Here is a 10,571-nt window from a genome sequence, read left to right as displayed (position 1 = left end):
CATCCGACTGCGACGGCGCTGGCGCGCCGACATGGCGGCGGCCGAGGGCGGCGGGGCGCGGCCGGAGACGACGGTGCAGCGGGCCGAGCTGGGACCGCTGCTGGCCACGGCCCTGAGGCCGGGGGAGTCCTGGTGAGCGTGGCCGGCCGGTCCTCCCCTCCGTCCCCCTTCCCCTCTGGGCGCTCGGGGCCTGTGGGAGCGGGCCGGGCCCCGCCGCCGCTGAGGGGGCCGCGCCGCCCGGTGCCGTGTGTTGCAGGTACCTGGTGGACAGCCGGTGGTTCAAGCAGTGGAAGAAGTACGTTGGCTTCGACAGCTGGGACATGTTCGGCGCCGGTGATCCCAGCGTCTTCCCCGGGCCCATCGACAACTCGGGGCTGTTCAGCGGTGAGTGGCGGCGGGGAGTGGGGCTCGGGCGGCGGGGCCTGGCGCTCGGGTCGCAGCCCCGGGCTGGGGTGAGCGGCTGCCGCGGGCAGTCCTCTCGTCGGGAGCTTTCGCTTTCGGAGCTCTGTGCTCTGGGAGGATACCAGCCGCTGTCCCGGCCTCGTCCGCCAGGAGACCGGCACGGTTCCTGCCTACCTGTGGGAGCGATGGGGTCTTTTGGGGTCACGGTAGTGCGTGGGTCAGCACTGAGGGGAAAGGGTTCTGTTTGATGCCGTGTTTTCTTATGTCTCCCTTTCAGATCCAGAAACTCAGAGTTTAAAAGAACACCTCATTGATGAGCTGGATTACGTATTGGTTCCCACCGAAGCCTGGAATAAACTAGTAGCGTGGTACGGCTGCATAGATGGGCAGCAGCCTATTGTGAGAAAAGTAAGTATGGGTGTACCGAGTGCTTTTCAGCCTGGTTTCATTACCTGATCTCTACCAGACTCAGATGATGCTTATTTTGCTAGATGTGACTTAAGAAAGGATCCTTGGCAGTTCTTCAGAGATAACGGGGTCTTTTTTCCTTGTTGTCTGAATGAATAACCTTCCAGTATTACAGTTGAAATGCCTGATTCTTGGCTGATTCTCAGTTGATGGGTTATATGGGGTGTGAACCATGAGCTTTGTTTTGGTGACCTTCTTGTGTTATGATTGTTTGGACTGGTGCAGTGCTTTTATGTTGCATGGAATAGCTTGTGCTTTGTTGAAAAATATAAGTGTTAGTGAAGCTTTAATGATCTTCTGGGATGGAATGAAGCATTGGAATAAATTGTCTTTTAGTATAGATGGCTTAGGGACTTCCTCTGAAGTTCAAAGTGGTTCTTGTTTTCTCTTCCAAAGTTCTGTGATTCTAAAATCATGAGAAGAGACATTAGTGGGTTTGTTCCCTAAGTCTTGGCAAAGTCATGAATGCATTCTGAGTATATGATCTGTTTCAGAAGGTGAAATTTGCAAGTTGCTTTTTTTTTTTTTTTGAAATATATTAAATGCTTCTTTATGGCTAAAAGTGTTTTTGTTTTTATTTTAGTCTTGGGTTTTTGCACTGACTCAATTGAGCAGTGCCAGTCTGTGGGGTTCATAAAGACTAATCACTGTACCAAGTAAATAATGTTGATATAATGTATGGAGTTAACATTGCTTAAGTTTAAGTGGTGTTACGTTACAGCAAGGGCTGCCTTAAGGTATGCAAGACCTGTGTGGCACCAGAATGGTAGAAGGAAGTAAGATCCCTCTCTTGCAGACTCAGTTATGCTGATCAGTGGTACTGGAACATTGTCATTCGGTGTGGGTTAGAAACTGTATGTAACAAGAAATTCTGATGTCTTCAGAAAGCGTGAATGATCCCAGGTTCACTCTGCTGAGTAGACAGAACTCCTGTGTAAAGCAGAAGCGGGGGGAGTGGAAATGAATTGTAGCTTATAAAGGAGATGTGTTTTTAGTAGAGACAGTTAATTTCTTGAGGAATAGAAAGTCTATACTGAGAAGAAAACCTGGAAGTATTACTAACAGCGCCTCTGTGAATGAGGAAGCTTTCGTTCCTGAACTGGTGAAGTGCTTTCACAAAGCCTGGCATGTGAGGAGACACTCCCTTTTCCGAAAAACTCAGAAGTTGGACAAGGTGTTTGAAGCTGTTGGGGGAGACACTTGGGTGACAGGCTTAACTGTATGAGCCTCCTTGTCTTGGGGTATCAGGGGTCACTCTTCAGCACTGTAATTAGTGAGGGCTAGGGCTTAAATTTAGTACTCTTTTACAGACAGAAGATGCTGAGTTATTGTGATCCAGTTTTTAAGTTTTGAATTACTATGAGAGTTTCAGTCTGTGTTTAATATTAACCTGGTAACTGAAGTGGATTTTAAATGTAAAAAAATATTGAAATATATAGCAAAAGAGTAGGTTTGTGGGGTGTTACAGACTCTTATTAAAAATATTAAGTGAAAGATCAGTGAAATACATAAACTGCAGCACTGCACCTGAGTAGAATGTGGTCAGTATCTAGTCACAGTGTTCTTCAGATAGCATTGGAGGTAAAGCACTTAAATTTGTGGTCCTTGAACACTTTAATTCTTTTCCTGAAGCTGGATCAACTGTAATTCATACATCAAAATATTCATAAAAATAAAATTTGGGAAGTATTTTTTAGGCATCTTTGCAATTTTACAAGCTGGTGTATGTACCTGACGATCAGGGACAAGCACGGGAGGATCAGATTGGATTTGTTTGTGGTTCAGGTTTCTTTTGATAATCTCAGACTGGGCTTTTGGACAGTCTTCTATAGAGTCCCACTGCAAAGTGTATTAATGTGCAAAATATAGAACAGTGTGCTTTCTCAGCAGCTGAATGTGTGTTGTGCTGAGATTTTTGTCCAGTGGGATGACCTGACTTTGGCAGACTCTGTACAGAGAACAAGTGAGCTGATCAGATGCTGTTTAAAAAACATCTGCAGGCGATTAGAGATTCTCCTTGCCATTCGTCTCTCTTAGTGGACATGATGATCTGATCAGGAACTTCTTCTTGGAAAGAGTTCTTCCATGTCTAAATACAGTTCCTATTTGTTTCTAACTATAGAGTTCTGGAAAGCAGGAAGTCCCATTTAATGAAATTCTTTCTAAAAAAGAAATGGAGAACTTGTGAGTTGTTTCCTTTGCAGTCTTTTAAAAAAAAAATCTAATTTGCCTGTCAAGAAGGTATTTAAACAGGGACTTTTACTTTCTGTTGTAACAGCAAAATAGTGAAGATCTTTCCAAAGGTATTTGTTAATTATTTACCTTTTAAAGGACCTTGCACATTTAAGACAGCCCCGTAAAAGCTCAGAAGAGGGAAGCATTATTTAGCCAAATTCTCACAATAAATCTTAGTCTTAATTTTTTTTTTCTTTCCAAAGCTGGGTAAAGTTGTTTTCTTTTCTGTGAAATGATACAGATGTAGGTCGTAGCAAGTCTGTAAATCGAATAGAGTAGAATATTTCAGTTAAAAGGGACCTACAACGATCATCTAGTCCGGCTGCCTGATTACTTCAAGACTGACCAAAAGTTAAAGCAAGTTATTAAGGGCATTACCAAAATGCCTGTTAAACACTGTTACTTTTAAAAATTATACCTGCTGGTGCAATGAAATATGATCTCAATTTCATGGGCTTTCTAGCTGCAAAGAACTGTGGAGAGAATTTAGGTGTGTTTTGTTTTGTTTCTTCTCTGGTTATCTGACAGTTGTCTCAGAACTGGTCTCTGAAATGTGCTTTTCTTTCTGGCATAATGTGTTTTATGATCTGTAGGTGAAGAGCAGTGCCTAGTCTTACAGAATACCTTTCTAAAAATACGCTGAAAGCTAGTGGGATGGGTAGATGTAACTGTTGGAGTATTCTATCAAATGCAAAATTGATTTGAAAATGACTCTGGAAAAAAAAGCAGTGTCATCAAAACAAGTTCTGACATTTGACTGTTTTTGCAAGGAGAGAGTAATGAGGCAGATTCTGTATGCCATGCTGAAAATAATGCTTTGTCTTACCCTCTTCTAATGGAAAGGATTTTGCTCCAGTGTTCCAGGCTTGTTTCTTTTTTTTTTTTTGTTAACCTTGACAAAGACTAGAGGCAAAAGATACATTATTTTTCTAGAATGCTTTGATTGTGTGATCAGATACTTTTCATGGCTGATTAGATGGCATTATCAGTTCAGCTGTGGTGATAGACCTTTGGAACTTTGCACTGTGGAAGGAAAGCACTGGGATTTATTACAATTTAAAATCCAAACAAAACCCCAAAACAAGCTGGCAGAGCTTGTGACTGAATCTAGACTTGAGAGCAAGTCGGTGTTCTGTTTATGGCTTGACTTGCAAAACTCCTAAAGACTTAAAATATTTAGACAAATGCACCTTACGGAGGACTGCTCAGTATTTTAACTTTGTGTTATTTTGTTTATTGCATCTGCCTTCTGTTTGCAGGTAGTGGAATACGGTCTGTTCGTGAAGCACTATAAGGTTGAAGTTTATCTTCTTGAGCTGAAGCTGTGTGAGAGCAGCGATCCGGACAATGCAATTAGCTGCCACTTTAGCAAAGCAGATACTGTTGGTAAGTAGTTCTCATACATGAAGCTGTGCTCTGATGCTACCTCAGGAGGTATTTTGGAACAATGTTGAGAAACTGGAGCGAGTGTAGTGGATACCAACAGGACAAGTGGGTTGGAGTGTGTGATGTGTGAGAAGAGGCTGAGGGAGTTGAGTTTAGCCTGGAGAAGGCTTTAGGGGGACCTCGTAGCTCCTGTGAGGAGGTTACTGAGAACATAGTCAGGCTATTTACTGAGTTCCAAAGGGAGAAGGCAATAGATAATAGTTATAAATTGAAATAGGAAGAATTCCAACTGAATATAATGAAAACATTTTCACTGTTAGGACAACTAGACATCTGATCAGGGCCCAGAGGGGCCGGGGAATCTCCTTACTTGAACACCTGGTTGGATAAGCCCTAAGCAGCCTGGTCTGAATTCAGTGTAGACCTGGCTTTAAGTCATTGGAATAGGAACATCCCGAGTTTCTGCCAGCCACAGTAATTCTGCTGTGGTTAAGAGCTTTGAGGAGCACATTGTTGACTAGCTCATGTCCTGAATAAACATCCACATCACTCCTGTAAAGGAATTCTGTCTCTGGTTCTCCTATGATTCCTTCTTCCTAGTGTGTCAATATTTTTAGGCATCTTCTTAATGGCTTTTCCTACGCTTCTGTTGTTTCTGAAATTTCACCCATCTCTCTGTTTCTCTGTATCATGGCTATGTTTTCCTGTGTAAAAATTCTGAATGTTGGGTGCCATGTGTGTTCATAAAGATGCTTTATTTTTTTTTCAGTTTGCTGAAATGGTGAATGTTTCACAGAAGTTGGCCTTTGGGCAGAAACTTCTCAATGTGTCTCATTATTGGTTTGAGGACTTGACAGGCAAATACATGACTGAAAACAGAAATTTTAATTTTTTTAGACTGTGTTAGACAAGCTATATAAGCAATTGTAACTTCCATGATACACTTCCTACCCAACGAATTTTGAAGAATCAATGATAGAACTCCTTGCTGAATGTCTGGCTTCTCATTTGCTTTTTCTTTTTTCGAAAGCACTCATGTTTTAGGAATCTTGGTGTTTTTTCCTCCTGAACAGCTACCATCGAGAAAGAAATGAGAAAACTATTTAATATCCCAGCTGAGAAGGAGACAAGGTTATGGAACAGGTATACGACTAACACTTACGAGCAGCTCAGCAAGCTGGATAGCACTGTGCAAGATGCAGGGCTCTATCAGGGGCAGGTAAGGGCATAACGTTTGTTTCCTTTTGGATTCTCGTGTACTGCTTTCTCTGATATGTCTCTTTTTTTACTTTATGTACTTTGAGCAAACATTGAAAATGTGATTTGTTAATGATTTTGCAAAATGTGTAGCAGACTTGCAGATACCTTTCTTTATTACCTGACCTCTCTTTCAGGTTGTTCTAATAGAAGTGAAAAATGAAGATGGCACGTGGCCTGGACAGCATTTCCTGGCAAAGTAAGCAAGAATGTCTAAAGGTTTCCACTGTTTTGTCTGGCTTGTTCGCTTGATTTTAGTGACTACCGTGTTCTTTGTGAAAGCCTAGTTATCACTGGCTGTTGTGGATTTCTTTGTTTTGGGTATTTTGAAGAAGGAGAGAAAGTCTTGAACGTAAATATTCTTCACTGGCTCTGCTGCTGGTTTCTTGTGTTGGCAGCAGTCTTCTGTTTTTTAAAGCCCATTTCGAATAGGTTGTGTAAGGATTAAATAGCTTAGGTTTCTACAGTGCTTAAGAGACGAAAGTGCTATTTATGTTGAGCTAGTCTACTTAAAAACCTACCTTTGCAGACAGTGGAAAAAAAAAAAAAAAAATCTGTCCTCTACCGTTGTAGAACTAAAAGGATCTTGTAGTATATTTCCAAAGCTGCCAGTAGTGAATGCTCAGAGTTCTGGTAGTTCCTCCTTGAAAAGGGAATAGAAATATCTAGGTGCCAAAGACAATTATCGAAATTTCTAAATATTGACACGCTCTCTCTACTACCTAATCTAGAGAAGAGAGGAGTAAGAGGAGGACTTTTATAATTACAAAATTGTCTAGGTTGGAAGGGACCTTTAAGATCATAGAGTCCAACCGTTACCCTAACACTGCCAAGTCCACCACTAAACCATGTCCCTCAGCACCATGTCTACCCATCTTTTAAATACCTCCAGGGATGGTGATTCAACTGCTTCCCTGGGCAGCCCATTCCTATGCTTAATAACCTAATATCCAATCTAAACCTCCCCTGGTGCAACTTAAGGCCATTTCTTCTTGTTCTGTAGCTTGTTACTTAGGAGACAAGACCAACCACTACCTTTGCATGCAATGATGATAAGGAACTGCTCTTCCCAAGTCATACTACAGAAACTAGAATTCTGTGATTATACTGCTCTGATGGCCTACTCACTTTCCCATGAGTAAGCCCTCAGACTTGATACTGATGAAGAAAATGTTTTTATCCACAATGCAATTGACTTATAAAAAATGCTGCAAAGTGATCTCGCTTGAGATCAAGATCTTAATAGTGTTAAACTTGAAGAGTGGATCAAATAGGTCAGTGAAACCTATTTTGAAACAATACTGAGATATAATACTGGGTAGATGGATCAGGAGAATGTTCATAGGATTATAATGAACGTTCTGTAAGGGTGCAATGTGAAAAGCATCTAAACATTCATACCGTGTACATAATCGAGTACCAGTTGACAGTCAGTGTTAGAGAGGCAGCTGGGCAAGACCAGATCATAACCTTTTGTTTCCTTGTGAAGCAAAGCTAAAAAGGAGCCCTGTAGCATTCCCAGGCCTCATCTCTTCTTCTTTTTTTTTTTTTTTTCCTGGCAGCTTGTCTGACAGGTAAATATTTTTAATTAATGTTTAGTGATATTTGAATGAAAATGGTTATCAGTATGCAGATTAATATTTTCTAACAACGTAGAAATAAAGATTTGCTTATTATAATGTAGAACTCGTAAAATTGTTTGACTTGATGCTGATAGTGGTGGCTGAAAGAATTGTAGTATGTCATAGAGGTAGGATTATCTGTTCCTTTGTGCTTTGTCTTGGCTGTTTCTTTGCCCTTATCTCTGTTAATGAAGAAACTAAGCATGTATATTCCACCTAATGTCTTCCTTATACAGTTGCCTGTATTGGTTTAGCAAACTGCTCTCTAGCTGTTGTGCCCTTATTTAGTCTTGTAGGTTAAATGCATAATACCAAAATGTCCAAAAACACTTGGAAGGGAAGGGAAGAAGCTGGACTGTTCCTCCTCTTTAGGATTGATGTTAATGTACTGGTCAGTGAACAAACTGTGGATCAAATGAGAAGGACCTTTTTATGTGGCCGGACCAAAGACTGTCTCTCAGGAAAGCAGTATGATTTAATGTCTTCGGGTTATAACAACTAACATTGTGCCTTCCTATGCCAAAGGTGGCTGTGTCATGTAAGGCAAGTCAGGTAGAAAGATTGCATTTTAAAATTCTTTCTGTGTTTGAAATGGGCAGAGGAAAAAGTTAAGAACTTACTCTTTCATAGGCATATGATAACAAAAGATAATGAGCAGTAAGTATTTCCCTGTTAAGTTCAGTTTTGTTTTCTATGCTATTTTATGTCTTTAAGCTACTAATATTGTACAGCAGTTGCCTTGATAGCCCAAAACAGATACGAATTGTACTCATACCGTTGAAAATAATACACTATACTGGATCTGGACCAGGTGTGTCTAGTAGCCTGCCTTGTAGTGTGGGCAGACGTAGCAGATGTAGATAGGAGAAGTAAAACCAGTTCTCTATAAGATGACATAATTAGCAATGCATCTGCCGCAGTGTATTGCTGCTTCTGGTAGCCTGCAGCTGAGACTTTTCCCGAAATGGTTGAGTCTAGATATTTGTGTTGAATATATGTTGACAGTCTGGGGGGACTTCTGCTCTGCATCGTGGTGCTTCCTCTGTTGCATGTCATCACTCCCTGTCAAATGGGAGTGGGCTGGTGACAGTCTAGGCTGGATCATTTGTAGATGTTTTCTTCTGCTCTTTCAAGGGTTATTTCACAAACCTTTTATCCTATTTTTAAGGGATTTATGTTTAAAAAAGAAATAGTGAAGCTCTGTTTTCTTTGTTATGTAGTATATTCTGAGTAAGCTGAATTTAATTTCTTTCTTGAATCATTGGCTTCATATTAATGCATTTATATTTGCTCTGTGCTTTGCTTTCACATCCGTCATAATTCTGAAGCTTATTTGGTTTCCTTCCCTTCTTTTAGCATATTTTCATATAAACACATAAATACTTAACACTCTGTAGTTTGTGATTTGTTTAATGTTTGAATATCCTCCAGCTAGTTCTCATGTTTTGTTGTGAATTCTTTTTTTTTTTTTAAGACATTCACTTAAAGGTAGTTGTGTGTTTCATTTAGTTTTGAATACACTGTGGGCAGTAGTGTGTAAATTCCACCTCCCTATGAAGTTGAAATCTAGGAAAGCACAGTACAAAGATTTCTTGTTAATTTCAGGTTGAGTCTTTTACATAAAATAATCTTGGAGCAGCATGGACTATTTTTTTTTTTCTTCTATTGGAGAGTGCTAATTTAATAAATAAAATCATTAATAAAACTTTTCAGAATAACTAAAAAAAATCCAACTACTTGTTTAACCAGGTTCTTTCATTTGCTAGAAATCTCAGTGTACAAACCCCAAAGCATACTCTGTGACTTAGTTCTGAGTTGATCTTTGTAATTTTTTTTCTTTTGCTGTGGAAACATTAGATGTCTGTACTGCAGTGAAATGTTGCCAGCATTTTAGCTGTTTCTGTGGGCTGGTAAAAGGCTCTCTAGCCTTGCGTGTAGGGTTCAAATCTCATTACTGGGTTGGGGTGTGTGGTTTGTCTTTCCATGGGTGTGTGCATGCATATGTTTAAGACTCCAGATTAATGAGTTTAGTGCAAAGTCATAGGGACTGTTGATAAGTGTAAAATCTGTGGGTGATTGTGAGCAATTGAACTAGACAGAACTGGTGAGAGAGGATGGAGAAGAGGAGCCAGAGAGAAGATAGAGAGTTCCCAGCCCAGCAGAGTATGACTATCTTACCCTACTCACTGATGAGGTGTTCAGGGTAGGTTATGCTGTATTAATATTGCAGAAAGTAACTTTGTAGTAAAGGAGGTTCCTGTCTGTGGGAAACAACTGATGCTTTTTGTTGCCAAAGCCGATACTGGAAGTGAGTTGGAAGCTACATGGCTAAGGATAAGTGAGACTATCGCCCTGAAAATCTGTTCTGCTCTTTTGTGAGGCTAAGCAAGTCTGTAATGTTGATAAACTGTTATGCTTTCTCAACAAACTTACATTTTAAAGTTCTGAAGAACTGGACTCCTCCTAGCTACATCTAGTGTCAGCAGTGCTCTGTGCTGAGCTGTGGTTCGGAAAAGTTGAGTAACTCTGAATTTTAATGCTGTGTCAGGCAAATATTTTGCTCCAATATTCTGTTTCTCAGCTGGAGAAAATTTTACTTAGCTAAGACTATGGGAAACTTTATAGTTGAAGAGCTTTCTTTGGGCGGCATCACTTTAGTATTAAAAACTTGCAGGAAAGTTTTTCCTTATTTAGAGTTTTGATGGCACAAAGAAATGGGATGTAGAGCATTCTGCTGTTGGTAGCAGGGTGGTGAGCATCTGCACGGCCACCCGTGTGCCAGGAGAGACCTCGGAAAGCCAGGAGTTGGTGTTACTGTTTGCAGAATACATGTGTGCAAGGTGACTGTAGGTGGGTGGGTTCCCTGTCACAGGGATTTCTCCCCAACATTTGCTGCTTGTCAGAGGCACTGGACCCTACCAGGGAATACCACTTTTCCACATGTTTGGCAGCCTTCCACGTGTTTCCCCTGCCATCAAGCTGGCTCACATTTTACAGAAAAAATGCTCTTAAACTGCCTAGCAATCCTTGGGTGGTATATTCAGAGTATGCCTGGCTGCTGCTGTTTGTTAGTTTGCTCCCTAAGGAACACAGTATTTTCTTGTAGTTTGAAGCTGTTTTAACTACTAGACAAGGTTTTAGACTAAGGAATGGATTATGCTTTAGGAATTTCAGAATTGGAGGCATATTTTGTGAAGTGAG

At 40.8% G+C, this 10,571-nt stretch overlaps 1 protein-coding gene across 10 annotated transcripts in view; it reads left to right on the top strand.

The window, feature by feature from the left end:
* The first annotated feature begins 6 nt into the window (after positions 1-6).
* The window catches only part of USP4 (ubiquitin specific peptidase 4 (proto-oncogene)), a 37,351-nt gene continuing 26,786 nt past the window's right edge, over positions 7-10,571 (top strand). For 7 of the 10 annotated variants that reach the window (XR_001413909.1, XR_001413910.1, XR_001413907.1 and 4 more), the window contains exons 1-7: positions 7-132; positions 257-384; positions 680-810; positions 4,365-4,491; positions 5,565-5,710; positions 5,886-5,947; positions 7,311-7,322. Coding sequence is in view for 6 of the 10 variants with exons in the window: in XM_014959427.1 (XP_014814913.1) it covers positions 32-132; positions 257-384; positions 680-810; positions 4,365-4,491; positions 5,565-5,710; positions 5,886-5,947; positions 7,311-7,322 (707 nt within the window). In the remaining 4 variants the exon portion in view is untranslated. The remainder of the gene's footprint in view (positions 133-256; positions 385-679; positions 811-4,364; positions 4,492-5,564; positions 5,711-5,885; positions 5,948-7,310; positions 7,323-10,571) is intronic. The other 3 variants (XM_014959429.1, XM_014959428.1, XM_014959432.1) reach the window with 1 other exon arrangement.

Source organism: Calidris pugnax, unplaced genomic scaffold (assembly GCF_001431845.1).
Source record: "Calidris pugnax isolate Ruff unplaced genomic scaffold, ASM143184v1 scaffold407, whole genome shotgun sequence".
Classification (NCBI taxonomy): domain Eukaryota; kingdom Metazoa; phylum Chordata; class Aves; order Charadriiformes; family Scolopacidae; genus Calidris; species Calidris pugnax.
Note: the sequence above shows the minus strand (reverse complement) of the source record. Positions and strands in the feature narration are given on the sequence as shown.